At 41.0% G+C, this 21,596-nt stretch overlaps 2 protein-coding genes across 5 annotated transcripts in view; one reads left to right on the top strand and one right to left on the bottom strand.

Annotated features, from left to right (window-relative positions):
- The window catches only part of ADGRF5 (adhesion G protein-coupled receptor F5), a 50,732-nt gene extending 47,409 nt beyond the window's left edge, over positions 1-3,323 (top strand). For all 3 annotated transcript variants that reach the window (XM_074861421.1, XM_074861418.1, XM_074861419.1), the window contains one exon: positions 210-3,323. In XM_074861421.1, the coding sequence (XP_074717522.1) occupies positions 210-289 (80 nt within the window). In that variant the 3' untranslated portion in view covers positions 290-3,323. The remainder of the gene's footprint in view (positions 1-209) is intronic.
- Positions 3,324-4,159: 836 nt separating this feature from the next.
- LOC141940487 (meprin A subunit alpha-like) lies at positions 4,160-21,035 on the bottom strand. Of its 2 annotated transcripts, XM_074861423.1 has the most exons (14): positions 19,356-21,035; positions 19,246-19,270; positions 19,094-19,147; positions 18,199-18,239; positions 18,010-18,088; positions 17,614-17,731; positions 15,878-16,053; positions 12,396-12,617; positions 11,295-11,444; positions 8,211-8,426; positions 6,912-7,370; positions 5,609-5,782; positions 4,832-5,039; positions 4,160-4,488 (listed from the first exon to the last, which is right to left on the bottom strand). In XM_074861423.1, exons 1-14 carry the CDS (start codon positions 19,422-19,424, stop codon positions 4,341-4,343), a joined length of 2,139 nt encoding a protein of 712 aa, XP_074717524.1. In that variant the 5' UTR covers positions 19,425-21,035; the 3' UTR covers positions 4,160-4,340. The 2 variants fall into 2 exon arrangements, with proteins under 2 accessions (XP_074717524.1, XP_074717523.1); XM_074861422.1 differs by lacking the exons at positions 17,614-17,731; positions 18,010-18,088; positions 18,199-18,239; ... (1 more) ...; positions 19,246-19,270; positions 19,356-21,035 and adding an exon at positions 17,290-17,546.
- Between the last annotated feature and the right edge of the window lie 561 nt (positions 21,036-21,596).

Here is a 21,596-nt window from a genome sequence, read left to right as displayed (position 1 = left end):
TGATTGTCAGTTCAAGATGACATATCCTGGCTGTGTCACCAAATACATTGACTTCTGTGGTTGCTGGTATTGTTGGAATCCAGCTAGTATCAGAGACCAAGACAAAGCCACCTGGGTCATCAGGACAGGTCTAACTGTCCTTACTTTGCAGTGCCAGCATGTCCTAGGCTATCTGTTCTTATGTCTAACCACTATGTTTTGTTTTGCAGGAAAATACAGAGTATCTTCTTCAGAGTCATCCAGCTCTTCCTCTGAAAACACTTCCAAGTCATATTCTTTGCTTAACTGAGGCACTACAAATGTTAAATCACGTAACTCTGGAAGGACCTCTGCCCTTTCCAAGATAAGCAGAAAACAGTACCTGAGAGTCATCAAGAAGTGGACTGCTTCATTTTGACTAGATTGTGCCTTGGTGCATTCTTCTGGAATAGTCATTTCTGGTTAACATGTAAGGCAGGGAGACTTTGAGATATGGAATTTTACAGGGGCTGCCAATCCCAGAAGAGATGACAAGATGTTTCAAACTTGGAAGGATTTGAAGGCCTTCAAGTGCCAGAAAAGTCACTGGGAGTGAAGAATTCTTAGCCTTTAAGAGGGTGCTTAGCACTATGCAGTACTGAGCCATGAATTGCAGTGCTATACACAGCTGTTTCCAGTGGTTTTAGTATTTCCACTATCAACTCTCTGAATGATTCCAAAGGCCTGTGTAGATACACAAGTACCTCATAGCTTCTCTCTTGTCCTTGTATTAGAGTCTGGAAAGTCCATAAGGTATAGTGCTCTCCACTTTCTATTTAAGACTTTCTGGAACCAAAGATTCACAGCTAAGAAGGTCCATTTCAGAACTTCACTTTTGACTTAGATACAGTGAAGACCATGATGATGGTCTTCTTTCAGATGGAATGTACTGAAAGCTCCATGTGTGTCTTTTTTGAAGAAAAGGAAGTTTTATATCCTCAACTATAATTGTCCTTCCCTTGATATGTAATGTGGTAAGACAGAGACGGTTGCTGCTCTCTACCACAGAGGGGACTGCATTTATTTAATGTATAGTAGTGTTAAGTATACAGGGAGTCTTTTGTGTAAATTCTGTGTGTTTGGGTCTCCTCTTAGAGGAAAATCATAATTGGAGAGCTCAGAGAGTCAGCTCTGCAGTGAATATAAGCCACCATGTGCCAGGCAGGATGAAAGGTTTTATATAATTTATTGTCCTAATACTACATTTGTGGAATCAGTTATTTCCAAGCCTGTATACCTTTAAGGCAAGACTCCTGTCTTAAGCAGAGGGCTGTGAGAGAGCCTGCAAAGTATTTATAGAGCACACAAATGTTACAAAACTTATGCAAAATATGATAGATGGAATCAGGAAGATTTAGATCTGAGGCCAATATCAAATACTGCTGTCAGGTGTTACAGCCCTATTTGGTTGTTGGGGAATCAGGACTATGTTTACCAGTGGTGAACTTGTTCCCAGGACTTTGGGATGAACCAGGATGGAAAACTGTTGCCTACAGTTACAGGCAAGTGTGATGGTTTGGTATGGGCAGGTGGTGATGACTGAAGACAATAAACAAGCATCAATCAAATGTATTATTTATATTGAAAACAATTTCTTTTTGCTTGAAGATTTAGTTGCAATAATAGAACTAGAACACAGTTAGAGATTAAGAAATATTTGAAAATCCAGAATCTCTTTGAAGTGCATGGCCAGTGGAAACTTGAAAATCAGGCCTTCGCACATTATTCCAACAAAAACTTGCCTTTGTACAGCTCAGAGTAGTCCACCTCACTCTGGAAGTAGCTTGTGCAATATTGACCTGCTGCAGAACCATCCACTCCCACTGAGTTAGAATAGGCTTTACATAAACTGTAAAGTACGAGTCCCTGTAGACAGCACAGTCCCACCACACCTTATCTCTGCAGACATTTAACCTCTGAGGTTTCACCACACCTCTCAGTTTAGCTAAGCCTGGGTCTTGACTGTATGTGAATGAGAAATCAGGATGTGATACTGAGCTGTCTGGCACTAAAGGGCTATCTTTGGATGGACCTTCAAAGGCATGGTCCTTGCCATTGTTACAAAAGTCATGACAGTTCATGAAAGAGTAGCAGCTAAGAAATTAACTGTACCAGTCTTAAAGATCTGGGTCCAAGGCTTCACTTGTATACATACATGGATCAAACTAAAAAGGGAGAGAAGAAAATAAGGCCAAATGCCGGGTGCTGCACTTTGGCCACAACAACCCCCAGCAGCACTACAGGCTTGGGGAGGAGTGGCTGGAGAGCTGCCAGTCAGAGAGGGACCTGGGGGTGTTCATTGACAGCCAGCTGAACATGAGCCAGCAGTGTGCCCAGGTGGCCAAGAAGGCCAATGGTATCCTGGCTTGTATCAGAAATAGCGTGGCCAGCAGGGACAGGGAAGGGATCTTGCCCCTGTACTCAGCACTGGTGAGGCCGCACCTCAATGACTGTGTTCAGTTTTGGGCCCGTCACTACAAAAAGGACATTGAATGACTCGAGAGTGTCCAGAGAAGGGCAACGAAGCTGGTGCAGGGTCTGGAGCACATGTCGTACAAGGAGCGGCTGAGGGAACTGGGGGTGTTTAGTCTGGAGAAGAGGAGGCTGAGGGGAGACCTCATCGCCCTCTACAACTACCTGCAAGGAGGTTGCAGAGAGCTGGGGATGAGTCTCTTTAACCAAGTAATAAGAGATAGGACAAGAGGTAATGACCTCAAGTTGCACCAGGGCAGGGTTAGACTGGATATTAGGAAGTATTTCTTTGCAGAAGGGGTTGTTGGGCGTTGGAATGGGCTGCCCAGGGAGGTGGTGGAGTCCCCATCCCTGGAGGTGTTCAAGAGGCGGGTTGACATAGCACTTAGGGATCTGGTGTAGTTGGGATCTGTCAGTGCTAGGTTAACAGTTGGACTAGATGATCTTCAAGGTCTTTACCAACCTAGATGATTCAGTGATTCTGTGAAAAAGTGGGAGTGCTGAATGGAGGAAGGAGAAACATGACACCAACCACATTATTCCCCTCCCACCCACTCTCAGCAGCAAGAGCCAGGTTTTTGGCACAGACAAGGTGGGCAGTGGGCTCACCAACAGCTTGCTCCCCTCAGGATTCTGGCATTTTGGGCCACTGGCTATTTTTGGTCAGCTGGCCCAATCCTCCCCTTTGTCCTGATCAAAACCCAAATCCCTCCATTGACCCCCCTTCCTGAAGTCAGGGCTGTCACAGTGTTTGTTTTCTGATGATTTCTGTCACTTGTACCTCCTCCTGTTAACTGCAAGGCACTAAATTAAAGCACATATTGCAACAAAAACCTACCAGGTTTACCTTCTATTTCTGTTCTGATATGAAGACAGGAAGAAACTGCTTTTGGAGGAAACCTGGGTAACAAAGTTTCAAGTGTGGAAACTGTTAGAGTGTTTGAAAGTAGAGATCTTGGGACATAATAGATCAGTTGCTTCCTGCTATCTGCAGTAAGTTGTAGGGTGTTAACACCTTATCCAGTACCCACCAGTATCACAGAGCCAGCCTTCCTCTTCCTACATTTCCACCTCTCTCCTTGACTTGTGATTTCTAAAGGGATATGAATTTAATGATAACAGCTACAGATCCAGTTCTATAACTGATGATCTGCTCCACTTTCATCCACTGCCTGCTGAAATGAAGAGAGCTTTATAGATGTTTAAAAGAATTTTATATTATGCCTAGAGAAAAGATTTACACTTGAATATTTGAAAAACCTTATGTGATGAGGCCTTCTAGAAAGACAACTAGCTTTAACGTGAAATTATTTTCCTGGTATAGAATTGGCCAAAAATATATAGTAGTAATTTAGTACGAATTCTATGTAATAGCTAACCAGCTTTTGTAAACCAGCACAGGTCCATGGATGTACTGATCTACATAACTATGGATTTGTACCCTTTAGATTTCTTGAGCAATTTCTATAGGAACATTTCTGGAATCTTAATATATGTGCTTCTGTGTAACTTCTTCCAGTGTTTTGAGGGGTTCTGCCAGCTATTTAATCTAAGTTTGAACTGTGATTGAGAGTAAATGCATGGACTCTCAGCTTGATATTGGATGGCACTGATATCGCTTGATATCGGATGAAGAAACAAAACATTCAAAGAATACACAAGAGAGACAGGGTATAAACTTTCATTATATTCTTTAACTGCCAAGTCCTACAGACTAAACAGATTTCTGCCAAGATGTTGACTGAGCATTTCATCCATATGCTGACTGGTCTTCATCATTTTTCACTGAAAACTGATGCCTTATGAACTATGGAAAAATACCAGGCTGAGATTTATCCTCCTGAATCTCTTTATCTTCTAGCCATCATGGAAATGAGGACAATGCTTAAGACAATGGTTCCAGCAATTCCACCAACTGTCATTCCCAGGATGTTCCCATGGATCTGCCTTGACTGACACTTCTCACCTGTATAGAAGAAGGCTTGTCCTGATGGACACCTGGGAAAATAAAGTACAGATTCACATGAATCAGGATTTTTGCCCTGCCCTATAGGTCCAACTCAAGATCCCCACACTCACTATCCTGGACGGTCAATCCCCTCCCATTAGAGGGGTTCACATCACAACATCCCCACCTTGTTTGGAGGGTATTTATATCCCCTAGAAGCACCACAGAATGGGGTTTCTTTGCTGACTCACTGCACAGTGAAGTGTTTTGTTTCTAGTGTTTCTGGAAAACCTAGTGACTCAGATCTCTGCAGTCTGTATCACTGAATACTTATTAGCTACATCATTTGATTCAGAAGAAAGTCAAGGCAAGCAGGGAAGAGGTTCGTGGTACCTGCAGCTTGCTCTCCCTTTCACGCTGACGCAGACTCCATCATTCTGGCAAGGGTTTGGGTAACATGGGTCTTGCAGATAAGGCCGCTGGTCTTGAACAGGCTCCATATCCTGGGCTGCTCTCTTCTGCCTTTCAAGAACAAGGCTGTCCACAAAGGTAGATTGTTGAGGTCCAACAGGGACTTCAGTATTATTGAGGTGAATTAGATCTTTTAAAAAAAGAGAGGAGAAAGACATCAGATATCAGTGAGTGATGCTCTATGTAGTATTCTTCATGTTAGGTGCTCACAGGGTGCTTTGTGGACCAGAGGGTACTCCTTGTCCATTTGCCCTTTACGGAGCTAGTTCTGCATATTTAAAGCACAAGATAGAAAATAATGCTGAAATGATGGTTACTAGTTAGGTGAATCAGTGGTATTCTGTTCTTTGAAAAATTATGCCAAGTGCAGCTGTTCTGTTTGAAAATAAACACAACAGGGATGGCCTTTTAGTATGTTCAATGCTTAAAAATAGACATAGCTACTGCTTATGGTTCTTAAAGGTGTCTAAGAAGTTAACCTTCAGTAAATCACTGCCATTTAGATTCCTCTGAACTCACAAACACTTTAGTCAACATCACCCACCTGAAACTAAGACACAGAAATGCTTTTAAAGTTGATCTGAATTAGAAGAGAAGATGATTCAGAGACAGGTGGCAATAGTTACTTGACTGTGTGAAAAGAGACATAAAGGATGACCCATTTGTTTTTGTAAGGAGAATCAGGAAGAGGGTCTTTACCATGAAATTCTGCAAAAATAATCAGGTCATCATTTTTCAGGAAACTTCTCCGTCTCATCTGGATGTGGGATATGAAGTTAGTCCACCCCCAGTCTCTACTTCTATAGCAATTGCATGAAGCATCAAATTTTCCAGCAATTGATGGTTTCTCCCATATTAAGGTTCCATTAGCATCTACAAAGAGAATTTAAGTGACAAATAAGAACCACAAAGTTCTGCAGCTGGAAGTATGACATGACTTTCTTGTGCATTACACTGTTAAATGGTATTTATGCTGTAAAATCAAATTCAGAGCTGAAATGCCCAAACAAATCACACCTGACTGACAAATTATGGGTGCCAGCAAACCCTTAGGGATGGTATGCATGAGGACTCTTAGTCTATGCGAGGCCAATTAAATTCCGTGACTCCTTTCATTGAGGACTAACCAAACGCATGTTAACATCTCATTGTCACCAGTTAAGAGATCCCTCCTGCATAAGGACACTCCTTCGTCAGTTTTTAAGTACTTATGGTTTAGAGCCTAGCAGATTTTGTTCAGTGCTATGGTCCTGTCAAACATATTCATACCTAAGGTCTAAAACCTCCTACTGAAAAAGTGTGTACTAAACTTCCACTGGAAAAAATGAAGAGGGATGCAGATTCATCTCTAGGATTTTATTCTGTACCAAACTCAATATTGTCCTGTTGTTCTTATTTCTTTGAATTAACATATTCATGGGAAATCCTAGGACTGAATGTGGAACTATGGTGCTACGTGCTGTATAAACCTGGAGTTAAAAGTTAACTCCTGTCTGAAAGAGTTCATAATCTGCAGTCTACACCCAGCCAAGCAAGACAGGCTTCAAATGCTGCAGACTGATCTCACAGGTGTTTTCAGGTATCTTTGTCTTAAATACAGCTACAATGTGAACCCTGTGCATTCAGACCATGTACATTCAAGTTAATGAAGTCTCCAAAATGCAGTTTTAACTTAAATTATTGCTGATTTAGTAATGGAATACAGCATCCTGCTGGCGTTGCACCATCCTGTGCTGATATGTCACCTATGATAAAGGGCAAATCACAGGTAGAATGGGGAACTCTGTATTTAGAGTTAAACTCAGATATCCCAGGGATTGTTCATAATAACACCAATGTTCTATGCATCACTTTTCACACTAGATGATCTTTCACAGACAGGAATTCTGAGTCATACACAGGAAAGTGTCCCAAATTGGGAAATGCAGTCCCTAAACTCAATCCTCTGACTCGAATCCCTTGACTTTCATTTTCATCATTCCTCCAGGCAGACACCACTTACTTGAGCTAACATGGTCTTTGCTTGTGGTAAAGCTTTTGCTTGAGGACATCCTTTTCAAGATGTCAGGGTCCTGGTCCAGCACTGTGAGTACAGCTTGGCGGTTCAGAGCTGGCCACTCCAGAACACCATCGTTCTCTCCACTGCACAAGTGAAAGGCAACGCGACTGTAGCCGCTGATTGTGGAGTGGGGATACAAACTTATGCCAAAACCATAACCCTCAGGGCTGTAAAACCGGGGGCTTTGAATAACATCACTTGATGCATTTTTGAGGAATTGGCTGAAATTCCGAACGACCCACACAGCTGTGGGACAGGGGATCTCTGTCAGTGTGACATCATCGATAGCTATCCCACCAGATGAAGAGCTGGGGTTGCCCTTTAGTCCTTGGAAGAGGTAACGGAACTTCTTCTGAGCGTTGAGGGTTACGTGGGCAATCTTCCAGTTATAGTCATCATCCGCTTTGGTAAAAGGAAAGAAAACATTGCCATCAGCATGATTAGTCATGTTAGAAAGCAGCTTATTCCTCGTCATCCATTCCAGCTGCATTTTTAGATAACTGAACCTCTCACAGAGTCCCGAAGGCCAGAGATCTTAAATTGGTATTGTGATCATAATATGCACACATTGCCTTATCATCTAAATGCTTTGGACATATTATATTAGGAACTCTTCACACATTAGTGAATGACAGTCTCTAGTATAAAGGGCAACAAGCTAAGGGCCAAGACATAACAAGTGGGTGGGAGTCAAGTGTCCTTGGGTTTTGACAACATAAATGTGTAGTGACACAGTGGCTGAATTTGTCCTATTTAGCAAAATTACCCAAAGTGGGAACTCAGTTCACATTCCAAAACTACATATGTTTTTACTTTTCCAACCATATAAAGATCAGGCTGGGCTTCTTACTGACTGCAGATGAGCACAGGTATTTACATGTGAATAGCTCACTCATATAACAGCCAGTGGAGATCTAGTCAATTGATCTCCAGCATAGTTTGGGATTCCTCTCAATCACTGAGTGTAACATAACATTATTAGGAACGTTGTGACTTCTGCTGTGGAGCACCTAAATTATATTATTACAGCCCACAGTTTCACTGATAAATGCCCTCAGGTAATGCCAAAATCCTTAGCCAGACTGCAAGATATTCTGGTAGCTTCAGGAAAATATTTTGATTTCTGAGCCAATCCACTGCATTCATGGACTCAGTAAGACAACTTTTCCTCCCCTAATGGACTCAGTAAGACAACTTTTCCTCCCCTAATGTTCTGTGTATTCCTCATATTTCCAGAATTACCTTGAAAGGTTTGAATTTTCCTCATCTTACGAATATTTCCAGTGCCATCATCCTCTTTAAGCCAGATGATCAGCTTGTCAGAAACGCTTCCTGTGATCTTATAGAAGAATTGGAGGCACTGTTGAGCTCTCTTTGGATAAAGGATTCGAGACTCTAGGACTGCCACCTCATCTGGCTTGCCAGAGCTGGTGCTGAAGTACATGAAATAGCCAGCATCTGTGAAGAAAGTGTAGACTGTCACTGTCTCTTTCCAGATTTCCTGCTAGATGCATGGTGTATATTTATTATTTCAACTCCACTCTTTAACAGGCATAAATGTAGCACTTAAAATGAATAGTAGAGGAAATGATATGCAATAATCATCCAAGACTGACCAGGATAAGAACAGGACTAGTAGTTTAGCATATATATGGAACTTATTGCTGGCAACTTATGTCAATTTTGCATTAATTGGTCTAGTTGGAAGTTGGATGCCTCAGAAATGTCAGACATACAAGACAGAGGATTCAGTACTGACTGCAAGTAACTAGTAGACATATTTTTTTACTTGATTTATACTGAAGATAATCTAAACATGAGATTGTAGACATCATATGCTATATTACCTTGTAAAGAGTAAGATAATTTCTTATCGGTGATAACGATAATAAAAAAGGGTTGGACACAAAACTAGCACCCTCCTGACCTTGAACATGAAGAATCTCTTTTTTACAGCTTGACCAAAGACATTTCAAAACTCAGCTTCCCAGTTTCAGGAAATTATTTAAGAATTCCTGCCCCCCCTAGTTTAATTTCCCACTAACATTTTCTGTACTGTTTTTTACTTTAGATTTGAAGTGTCTACTTTTATCCTTATATTTACAAGGAATTCACCATTTGCACACGTGTCTTATCTGAACTTTGTCTTATCGTGAACTTGTCATGTCTTATCTGTATTGTGTTGCTTTTTAGTTATTCATTATAGTCTATGTTTAAAGTAACAAGTGAAATTCTTTTAGCTATTGTGTGAAACCTTCCTCTGTTGGGGGCTAGTTCCTTGAACTCTCATCCAAGGTAACATCTAGGGCATGATAAGTTAATTCTGTAGCTGCATAAATGCAGTACAGCCTCCTGCATGGTTAGTAGAGTTGTTTATCATGTTAGCTCTATCATGTCAGGGGGACATTCTTCATTACCTCCCACATGATAGCAATGCTTTGGACTCATAGAAACCTTGCCAAATATACCTAATTGCTTTAAACACATGTATGACACTTCACCATAAGTTAAATCTGTGTTAAATTTAAGTATGGTAAATATAAGTATGATCACTATTGTCCCAAGTGAGAAACAGGGCTGTGAGCCTTATTCAAGTCCCTAACTTTGTTGTTGAACTTCTTATCGGATCAAACCCCCAAATGATCTAGACTCTACCTCCTTTTTGATAAGAAAGTCAAATAAAGGCAGCATTAAGCATCTATGGCAGTTAGAATACGGCTTTAGCAGACTTCAGCGTGGGGATACAGGGATCAAATCCAGATCCAGGTTGCCAGTTCCTCTCTAAATTTTCATCTGTACTTTCCTCCTTCAGTTTAGCTTGTAATAAGTCAAAAACCCAAAACATCAAAACTGTTTGGGCAAAATAAGATCCATCTGGGTTAGAAACCTAAAATTTACCCCGACTTGAGACATCTGCAGAACCAGTTCTCATAAAATGTCTAAATTCCTGGTGGAGTCAATTACCCTCTGAAGGTGTCCAAAAGGAGACGCACTCCCTACTCATGCAATTCATTTAGACACTCTGGAGATCCTCAGAGGCACCTATCCCTCTCCATTAACTCTTCAGATAACTTTGATACTTATTTTACACTGAGTCATTAGATGCTAAAGTGTAAATGCAAGTTAAATGCTTAAATTCAGACAGCTTGGATTTTACCTGATAATCTCAAAAAACTTGGCTGAAATATTTTTCAGTTATGATTACACTATATGGGAAAAAAAGGAGAGAAAGAATTTAAAAAGTCAGTTGAGGGTTAGGAGCATGTACTTCTAGAAGCTGTCAGATAGTTTTCTTGAGTTATATTGCATTCTTGGACCTGATCGACAAGTACCAGCATTATAAGAGGTTGAGGATCTGTTCTTTCTAGGTGGTGGGTCACATAAGGGCAATAATGTATTCCCGAGTGCAGCAAGTAAAATCTTTCCTTTATCAAAGAGTAATAAACCACGACTGAATATGTTTTAAGCCAGGATTCCTTCACTCTGTATTTAGGCAAAATTTACCATAGAAGTCACTTTTTTTTTTTTTTTTTTTTTTTTGAAGTCTGTAGTAGTTTACCCTGTCTGAATAATGACAAATCAAGCCCTTGCTTTTGAGAAGTGCCTGTTGGGAATTAATCTTTATTCTCACTTCTAAACTAGCACCCTGCGACTGTGACTGGGGCAGGTTCCACCCTTTTTGAGATTTTCTTCCTTTGAAACATAACAAAATTACCATGTGAAAAAGAAAATTATCCCTAAACTCCTATCATAAAACAGTTTGCAACTTTATTCTACCTCCAGAACCAGCACTCCTCAAGTTTAACCTATCACTTGCTTTTCAAACACAACATTTATGAGTGGCTTTCAGTACTGTTTCATTCTTGTCATGGGGTAACATAACTCTTACTCAGACTTTGGCTGTTGTAGTAAATCCTTTTCCAGGTTATATTTAAAAGGCCTATAGTTGAGATAGTTCTTTGACCCCTTTTACCTTGGTGCTGTAGAGAACATTCCACTATGTTGAAAAAGCTTAATGAGAGCACAAGTGCAACTATGAACTCACACTCACAGGGCCAAGGCACGTGGAGAGAAAAAAGGGTTTTTTGCTTAACTAGAAAAATTACAACTTGGATGTTTGCTGGGTAGTGTCTTAAATACAGTCATTTAATGTGTTTTCAGAGTAGCCAGTGCTGGATTTTCTCAAGGGTTGACTACAATGATAGGTGCAGAGAGGTTGTTAAAGATGCTGTATTTAAAGCACACAGACCAGTACAGACACGCACAGGGACCATTACTCCAGCTAACCCTTTTTCCATGGAAAAGTGTTCTGTTACTTCATTTTACCTCTACAGCGCCCAGAAAGTGTGTGGTCTTCCTGTCCTGTAGCACTGCTCTGTTGATGGACCCAGTCTAGATCATCTCTGGTGCCCTGAATCATGCCACAGATATTTTCAAACTCAAAAGAACACTGGTCCAAAAAAGTGTGAGTTGAAGCTGAAAAAAAATGCGCACATGGTTACCTCCAAAGTAGTATTTCATTAAAACTCTGTTCTAATTTTGGGGGGGTTTGTTTACATTAGTATAGATACCATGTAGAGAATACAACCCACAGCAGATCTGAGCCCAAAGACTCAAAAGAGGAAATACTGATTTCTGGAGGGATCCCTTGCATAAAGAGAACAACATTTGACCACTTTGCAGAAGGTTAAAAAACTCCCGTGCAGCAGCTGAAACACAGTGACCTGCTTGTAAGCCTTGGAGAGACAAGTCACTTTTTGTGAACAGTGGTGTTGGTGTATTTAAACATTCCTCGACTGGAGGTTATTGTTCTTCATGGCTCACTTGTCTGCTTGATGAGCATGAGCACTGTTCTTCCACTTCAAGCAAAGTCCATCCAGCTACCTTAGGCCAGTTCAGCTGAGTTTGCCTGCAAGTTGATGCTTTTATTGACAGATCCATGGGGACAATAACTTCTCTCTAACAATCACAGGTGGTGATAACATCTTCAACCAGTTTAGCAACCAACTAAGTGTCAGACTCTAGATTTAGCCAATCTCAGGTGCAAATAATCCAATAAAGAGCAAATGTCAGTATAAGAGGACAAAGTACAGTTGCCTTCAACTCACAAAAGCACAGTGAAGCTGCCCACACACCAGCAGAACACAACCACATATATGAAACCCTAGAAGCAACATGGAAGAAAAGATGTGAATCAATTGACTTGCATTGACTAATTGAACTTTTACAAAAGTAATGACAGTTAGAAGAGCCAAAGAGATGATGAGGAGGGAATAAACAGTTTGGGTCTCTACCCCGCAGGACCTCCATACCTCTTCAAGAGCACCTGAGAAGAGTTTTTGTGGTTTTAGAGACATCAGAGAGGTGAACCAGTCAGGGTAAAATATTAACAAAGAAAGAATTTGCCATGGTTATATTATGACTTACTGCAGTTATACATGCGATTCAATCTTTCCAGGTCAATGGCACTGAGATCTAGACGTTGTCCAATTATGTTATCAAATTCTGGTATCTTCGCTGTGATTGTGGGGATGCTTTCATTTTTGTTAAATGAAAATGGTTCATAGTGCATCAATGATTCGTAGTCATAGGGAGTGTTCAGATCAGTGATGAAGCTGTCATCGTACTTCAGAAAATTGTGCTCTTTGTCTGGTAAAAGAACAGAAAAGTGCTTCATTCTTAGAAAAATTGGAAAGGAAATAGCTTTAGCATGGCCCCTTGGATAGGGAGAGGCAGAATTGATATACCCAAAAGCAACTACTTTATAATAAAATATTCAAACTTAGTAAGATTTGTTTATGAAGTCATTTGAACAACAAAGCAGTGTCTCTAGACTAAAGTTTTGCACCCTCACATGTGGCTTCAATAAGTTCAAAATCAAATATCAATGATCTGTAAAGAATGGGATATATAGGAGGTCAGATTAGATAGTCTAATAGTAAGCGTCCTGAAGGATTAAATCTAAGGATTAAGGTACTCCATTACAGAGCCTATGAATATTGATGCAAATGTTTTCCAGGATATTAGATCATATATGGACAAGGAGAGGCCTTGGAGCCCTCCAGTCATTAAGGTATGACAGTCCTGGAGTGCCTCTGGGTTCTGTTCTTCTTTGAAGCAAAGAATATATTAGGAATCGGGGGGGGGGGGGGGGGGGGAAGACATTTTTACCCTAGATTGACAATATGCTATAATGTTTCTATTGGAATGTCTTTTGGAAACGTGTTTCTCATGGCTTCTTGGTGAAATATTTTGTCCTTAGAGAAAGTTTTTCATTATGAATGTGTCTGCTCTGACAGAGAGAGGGAGCCATTTCACATATTTTGGTATGGAAGTAAAGAGAGATTTCCAGCATTTCCAACTACAAACTATATTTTCAGAAAATTTGGCATTCTTTCTCCACAAAGAAGCAGCACATGACTACTCTGGTGGATAATCGTGGTTTCTCTGTGTAAAGACTGCTCTTCCCTTCTGCAAGTCCATTCTGGGTGCAAAGGTCTTCAGTCCAAGGGTTGAGATTAGAAAGGGGTTTAAGATTGTTTTCTTACAGATACTTGAATTGCACCTTTTATCAAAAAGGCTGAGAATCTTGCTAGTTAAGGGCTATCACTTTTTATAGGATCATAGAATACCAGGTTGGAAGGGACCTCAAGGATCATCTGGTCCAAATTTTCTTGGCAAAAGCACGGTCTAGACAAGACGGCTCAGCACACTGTGCAGCTGAATCTTAAAAGTGTCCAATGTTTGGGAATCCACCACTTTCCCGGGGAGATTATTCCAATGGTTGATTGTTCTCAAGGAGAAAAACTGGCTGGTGAAAAAATCTTAGCAGGACACAGACATCTGTAATGATGATGACTTTTAAGATCATTATCAGGCAAAAGGTATCTTCTATGTGTTTTTAAAATAAATAAACCATACAGCAAAGTGGCAAATTAATTAGGCTGTCTTGTGTGTTTTCTCTAAAGGCTCTCATGAGACCCCACCTGCAGTGCTGTGTCCAGTTCTGGGGCCCCCAACATATGAAGGGCAGGGACTTGCTTGAGCTGGTCCAGAGGAGGCCACAGAGATGATCGGGGGGCTGGAGCACCTCCCCTGTGAGGACAGGCTGAGAGAGTTGGGGGTGTTCAGCCTGGAGAAGAGAAGGCTCCAGGGAGACCTTAGAGCGGCCTTCCAGTACTAAAAGGTGGCTACAAAAAAGATGGGGAGGGACCCTTTATCAGGGGGTGTAGTGATAGGATGAGGGGCAACGGTTTTAAACTGGAAGAGGGTAGATTTAGGTATAAAGAAGAAATTCATTACAATGAGGATGGTGAGGCACTGGCACAGGTTGCCCAGAGAAACTGTGGCTGCCCCCTTCTTGGAAGTGTTCAAGGCCAGGTTGGACGGGGCTTTAAGCAACCTGGGCTAGTGGAAGGTGTCCCTGTTCATGGCAGGGGGGTTGGAACTAGATGATCTTTAAGGTCTCTTCCAACCCAAACCATTCTATGATTCTATGATTCTGTTATCCTCTTGTAGCTCTTAATCTCAGCTGCCTCCATCATAGAGCATATATAAAAGAGGCTATGTCATGGAGCTTATAATATTGCATTATAAGTACATTGTAAGACTTTTTGCTTTGGAGGTGGTTAGTTACAGTGAACAGCAAAACAGAGCCCAAAAGTCAGAGTCTAAATGCTATTAACATCATCATCCTCATCTTCATCACCATGATTCAAGGTAAGACCAAGTTAGTAATAAGGTGAATTGTTTTTAATGCTGTTCCTAACAATAAAAATAATGGTCTGTAAAATCAATATCCACATCCTATCTACTATTCAGCCACCCCAAAAGACACTGCAGATTACAAGGTAGAGGCAAGTAGTAATGCACAAGACCATTCAACTTGGAGCAATTCCAAATATTAGATACTGCTCTCAGAGATCAACAGAAATTGCTTGTACCAGCAGTTCTTATCTATCTAAAAGAGAACACAGCATTCCCTGAATCTTGTTCCTTTCTGATGATTATTTTTCATGTATTTTTCACTTATTTGGAAAGATGGTGAGTGCACAACCCTGGAGACTGAAGTGATCATTTTGTCCACACAGATCATGAGCAACGACAGGGCAACTTTGCTGCACTGGCACCATCACTAGCACTGCAAAGCACCACCACTGGGAATAAGCATTTACACTTGGTGTCTTTGCTAGCGTGACTTTCAGAACTTGTTACAGATTCCCATTCACTCTTTTTCACATAAGTGATCATTAAGTAGCACAGAACCAGACCTCACAGGAGAAAGCAGGAGAAACTGCCTAGGGACCAGGGGGACTATGGAGAGTTTGCTGAAACTCATAAAACTCTGATGATACTAAACCTGAAAGCAAGAACCTGCAAAGACACACCGGGCAGGAGAGAACAGGATAGAGCCCTATTTTATGTGACCCATCTGATCTAATCACTTTGAGGATTCTTCATGTACAAAGTAAATCTTTCCAGTTTCAGGAATCTCTGAGTATAAAAGCCTTTCAGATTCTGAGAGGATGTCTGACTAAAGAAGAGCCACCTCAAAGCTCACCATCCCAGTAAGTTTACAATTTGTGTTACATGGCAAAAGAAAACAGACTCATAGAGAGGGGAAGTGATTTGTTCAAAAGCAGAGAGCAGACCAGTGCTGGAGCCAAGGGGAAATCAGGTCCTCTGATTCCAAGAAGGCCCTCTCTTCTGGCCTTGGACAGTCGTCTTCTCTTTGAACAGAGAAGTTGTATCAAAGTCCTGATACATCTGCAGATTGATTTACAGTGGTCTCAGGTGTGGCACAGTGTTTCTAAAATAATATCTTTAAGAAGGTCTTAAAATCTAGGAGGGAAAATAAGATACTGATGAATCTGCACTTTAGAAAATCTGACTTGAAGGTCAAAACTCACCTGTAATAATTTCATCCCACCAGATTTTCACATAGTCATCCCGGTCCATCCTCGACTGCTCATGGTAAAATCCTAAAGCATGCAGGATCTCATGCTCCACAATTGCTCTGTAGTCACACCCTGCCCCAATAGAGAGGTTCTGTCCAGTCTGCAGGTCCCCCACCATGGACCAACACCTAAGAAAGAGAAAGACCTTACTAACCATTAAGTAGTGTTTTCTTCTCTGTATTTAAGTTCTCAGTCTGCTCACTGGATTTAAAGTAATATCAAAAATGGTTTAAATACAAAAGGAGTAACATAAATCATTATTTAGATGCTGACCACATGCCTTGATACTTGATACTGTGCTCTGAAAGCAGACTAAGCACCAAAGCCATACTCACGATCACTTGTGTGAGGCCAGCATTTTACTTACACTCTATGTTAGACAAGCTCACCCCTGATTTTTGTGATCCACACAAGTTTAGTCCTGTATCAGCTGCCATTTTGCCAAGAAACATGCCAAGAAACATAATATATACATAAACTCGTCAAGACAGACTGAACTTATTTGCAATCTCTTGGGCTAGAGAAAAGATCTAGGAGGATTTAAAATAGCAACATTAGGTCCTCTTTAACAGCAACTGTGCAATACATTGGCCATAGGTGTGAAACTACATTTTTCTGTGAGGGCCCAGCCCTTTGTCTGTGACTCAGCAGAAGCTAATCATGATTGAGGAGGAAAGATGCTCCTCAGTCAATTCACTGGGAACTTTTTAGGGTGGCTCAAGGGTGATGTGAGAGGCAACTGCTAAAGAATTTCTGCTTGGACTGCAGCTTCATTTTCACATTACAAAGGAGTGTCAGGTCGAGTTTGTGAAGGAGCTCTGAACACCCTAATGTGGGTACTGAAAACAAAGAGCTTGAGCCTATGGTCTCTTGAATAGTTGCTACTAGGGGGTTTCCACTGCCAGGGTCTTCAAGACCAACTTGTCAAAAATCATGGTGCTTGCAGTCTTGTAAGAAGAGTGTCATAGGATATATTACCAAAAGAAGAGCTGAGGGCAAAAATTTCAGTGCCCATAGGCCCTTATGAAGTTCTGGGAGAACAAGACATATACACAGCTGATACAGTGAGAAGATTTTGGTGGTTTTCTGGATGTTCTTTCAAAACACATTTATATGTAAGAAATAAAATAAATATTTCCATTTCCTGAAAACCTGAATCTCTGCATATAAATCCCTTTCAGATTTTGAGAGAACCTTTCATTAAAGAAGAGCAACATCAAAACACTAGCAATATTAAAATAAACTGGCTTCCAACAGCTTTTTTTGACCTATTTTCCAAATAGGTCCAAATTTCAGACCTTAAATTCTGGCTATTCACATCCTTGGTAAGTTAAGAGGATCTACATGCGGGTTGTTTCACTCACCACTGAGAAGGAAAGCAATCCTAGGTAGGAAAGTGGAAGCAGCTGATGAAAACCCAGCGATGCTAGGATTCACCTCGTCGAAGCGTAACCATCCAAACATCAGATGCCCATTTCAAGTTCATCATCTAAATATACTCTGCAGTCAGCAGAGGGAGGCAGCTGCTTCCAAACTTTGTGTCTAAGAAGGTAAGATGGGTTGCTTTCTCAGTGGCCTCTTTTTCTCTGCTGATAACAAACTTAGACTAAAGTTTTAGACTGCTGAAGTCAAATGGGATGAATTCCAGGATAATTCTACACAGTAAAACTAAACAGAATAACCCTTACCCGCTTTCTTTTCTAAAAAATATGTAGGTTCTCTCTCCTTCATATGGCTTGAAATCAATGCAAGACTTAAGACGGAACATTTCAAACGCCTGGAGAATTACTCCTTTGGCATTCAGATCTGAAAAACATGCATTAGGAAAGCACCTTTAACACACTGCAGATCATTCACCCTGGAGAGGTGAGGTATGAACACACATATACACATGGGACCAAAAGAGAAATTATTGAAAAGAAAAAGGATTGAGAAAAAAAATGGGTTCGATATAAAAGAGCCATCTAGATATTAGTGAATTTTAATGTGAGAGAACCAGTTCTGAAAAAGGCAAATTTTTTATCATAGTGAATCCAGTGCAAATAAGGATTGGAGTTAAAGTCTGAATAAAGTATCTGTATTACCTAAGTTATCACCCAGAATATAGGGAATGGGGAACTTCCATCTGTAGGTCTCATTTCTTAGGGCATTTCGCTGATTCCGCTGAAAAGAGAATTAACAGCTGGTGATGCATCTGCTGTGGAGAGATGAGCTGATTTGTACCAAAAATACAATTAGAACAAGTGAAAGGTATAAAGGTTTTAATTACTTACAGGGAGCAAGATATCACCCTGAAAGAGGTCCAGTCCAGCAGCTGAAAAGTAATTTAATGAACGATAATGTAAATGAAATATCAAATTTCTAATGCATTTCACCTCATAAACCATATTGAGCCTACTTATACAAAGCTAATGTCCTTGAGCATTTACAGAAAATAAAGACCAGCCTCTTTAGACTGAAATATAGGGATGAACCTAAAAGTAACAGTAGTTTCTACTCAATATTTACTACTCAGCAATGTCTGCATTTTTGGTGGCAGAAATCTGGTGGCCACCATTATCCATGTCTAGTTTGATAAACTCTCGCTTGCTATCAGGTAGTGGCAACAGCCACAGGGTGAGACAGTGCTCTAGAGAATATAGTAATATTGAGTAATGTATCGGGAAGAATATTGTACAGTACATCATCAAAGCGTCTATGGAATTTTGCACTACAGAAAATTATAATAAAAATAGAGGAAGACAATACAGTGTGTTGTGTCTTTTCCATTTGATTTCCTTACCACATATATAGAAGCTCAGTAAACATCTAAGCTATTTTCCACTTTGTAAAACTTTATAAAAATCATATAGAGATGGGGGAAAAAATGCTGGTGGGACTCCAGAGCCTTTCCAATTGATATTGTGTGTTACTGCCTTAACATCGTGAGTCTGTCCAAACTTCAGAAGTGAAAGACACCTGCATCCCTTGTTTACATAGGGTTACAGTCCTAGGATAAATTCATGTGTCGTAGCCAGAGGAGGGTAATTCAGAACTCACTTAATTATATTTCTCTTCTTACCACGAGCAATGTGACGATCAGTCACCCACATTTTTTTTACAATACTGAAAATTTAGCATTTTCCTCACAATTTTTCAGGCTTTATGAGAATTTAGACATGAACTCACCTAAGTTTATGTCTGGAATGTCTTTGATTATCTCACCAGCATTCACATCTGCTGCTGCAAGACAGAAAAAAACATTATGTGTTCAGATGTGGTGGCACACAGCAAGCAGAAGAAAATGCTTCAAAACTCAGACCAGCTCACAAAGCACTTACGAGCTTCACTGGAGAGAAGATTGACCTGAAAAAGAATAAAATACAACCAGTATAAGGTATGAGATGGCTCTGGACTGAGAGGAGCCTGGAGAAATCAGGTTTCTACTTACAGAGACAGGAGTACTGTAAACATAACATAATAGAAGCACTAGGCAGAGTGGGAAGATGCTGGAGCTCATTTTTGCACTGGAAAAAGAAGCTGGTCTCTCTCATCTCTTGCAATATATAGGGCATGCTGCTGAGCTTTCCACAAAACATCAGCCAACCATCTTCGAACTTTCTACCTTTGTAGCATTATAACAGCAAGTTTTTTCTCCTAAATGGCATGTGATGGCATTGTTGTTATCAGTTACCTAAGTTCACTTTGAAGGAATGTTGCAGAGAGGAATGTCATAACTTTATGCCTTCAGTGCAGCTGGTGAAAGGCCCACCCAGATTTAGTGTAAGAATATCTCAATCTGGTCCAAAGTTGCTGACTCCTTCCACTGTGCTTATCTGTCAGCATTATGATCTTGACTGTACAGGAGGAAAGCCACATGCTTAAGCAGAATTATTCTGGGTTTATGGCACTCCAGTGACATTAGAATTTGGCCCAGTGCTGTTTTCAATTAATAATTAACATCACATTGTAAAGATTAGAGATAAAAGAGATACAATTATGAATGCCCTGACAGTGTTTTCCCACAGCTGATCCCATCCCAGGACTGATGCCCCAGTGCACAACATGCCACTCTTTGCCTCCAGAGGTGGTTACATATATCAGTAGATCCTTATCCTTCTAGCTTGATGCTCCTTTCTTTTCTGGTGGGTTTCAGAGATGACAAACTCTTGTCCTGCACTTTGCTGTTTTCTTTCTCAGGGGACATCATTCACGGTGGGCACAGGGGCTAACTGAGCTAAGGCTCCCAAAAGCTCTAGATCTCCCACAGGTCCTGCATCATACCTGTTATCTCCTTGCAAATATCCCATAGGCTCTGGAGTGTATCTTAAACTTAGGCAATTGAATCCTCCTCCTTCATTTCACAACTGAAATTACAAGTCATGAAGGTGAGGATGTCCACCTTTGTGTTCAGCAATTAGGTAGGAAAAGGTGCCACAGACACCACCATGCATAGCACAGCACAGAGGGCTTGAGTAGGAAGAGAAGAAAAAGTGCTCTGGAGGTGCTTCACACACCGCTTCCCAGCAGTGTTGGTGGGACACAGTGGACTTCAGTGTGAAGGAGATCCAAATGCAAGTAGGTTTTGAGTTGGATATGTGCCTGTGTACAGTGTCTGTACACAGGACTCTGTGTACAGGACTCCTGTCCTAGTAAGGAGTCAGTCCTTCAACCTAAGCAACATATTTTCCCCAAAAAAAATCAAAGTAGAAGGCTATTTGTATGAGATCACATTGCAGAGGCATAAGTACACAGATTTTTTTTTTTTTTGAGAAGGGCCCCAGATGACTGATCTTTCACCTAGCATACATGGATCTTCTTCGACACTTGCTTTTACAAGCTATTCTTTCAAAGGACACTGATATCTAAGCAAAACAGGACACACTACTAGTAAAAGAGCAGCATGATACATCATGTAAAGGCTGTTTTCAGAGGCAAGCAAAGAGAGTCAAAACACAGCACAAAGGGTGTGGTTTGCAGATGTGTAGCAGTGGATGTGAGAAAGGAACAAAAAACTGAAGTAAAATCAGAGTAGTCTGAAAAGCACTTGGTTTTTAGTCCCCTTAACTTAAAGGTTACCCAAGAAACTAAAGAGGATGTCTAAAGAGAAGCCATTTTTTAGGCATATATTTGAATTTATAGAGGGCAATGGTTATGCAGCCATCTCACGATGTACTAATGCAATTTAATATATTCATTTAACACCTTGCACAATGTATGCATCCCTAAATGCATCCTGTATTCAGTTCATGTGGCAAGGTTTTGGTAGCAGGGGGGTTACAGGGTTAGCTTCTGTGAAAAGACAACAGAAGTTGCCCCCATGTTGGCCAAAGCCTGTTTCAGCATGAGATGGACATGCCACCAGCCAACACTGAGCCTACCAGCAACATTAGTAGCACCCCTATGATAACATAAAAAGGGGAAAAACTGCTGTGGAACAGCAGCTGGAGAGAGGAGTGAGAATATGTGTGAGAAACAACTCTGCAGACACCAAGGTCAGTGAAGAAGGAGGGGGAGGAGGGTGCTACAGGTGCTGGAGCAGAGATTCCCCTGCAGCCCGTGGTGCAGCCCATGGTGAGGCAGCTGTGCCCTGCACCCAGGGAGGTTCACGGTGGAGCAGATCTCCACCTGCAGCCCGTGGGGGACCCCACCCCAGAGCAGGTGGATGCACCCAAAGGACACTGTGACCCCA

Source organism: Strix uralensis, chromosome 3 (genome assembly GCF_047716275.1).
Source record: "Strix uralensis isolate ZFMK-TIS-50842 chromosome 3, bStrUra1, whole genome shotgun sequence".
Lineage (NCBI taxonomy): Eukaryota > Metazoa > Chordata > Aves > Strigiformes > Strigidae > Strix > Strix uralensis.
Note: the sequence above shows the minus strand (reverse complement) of the source record. Positions and strands in the feature narration are given on the sequence as shown.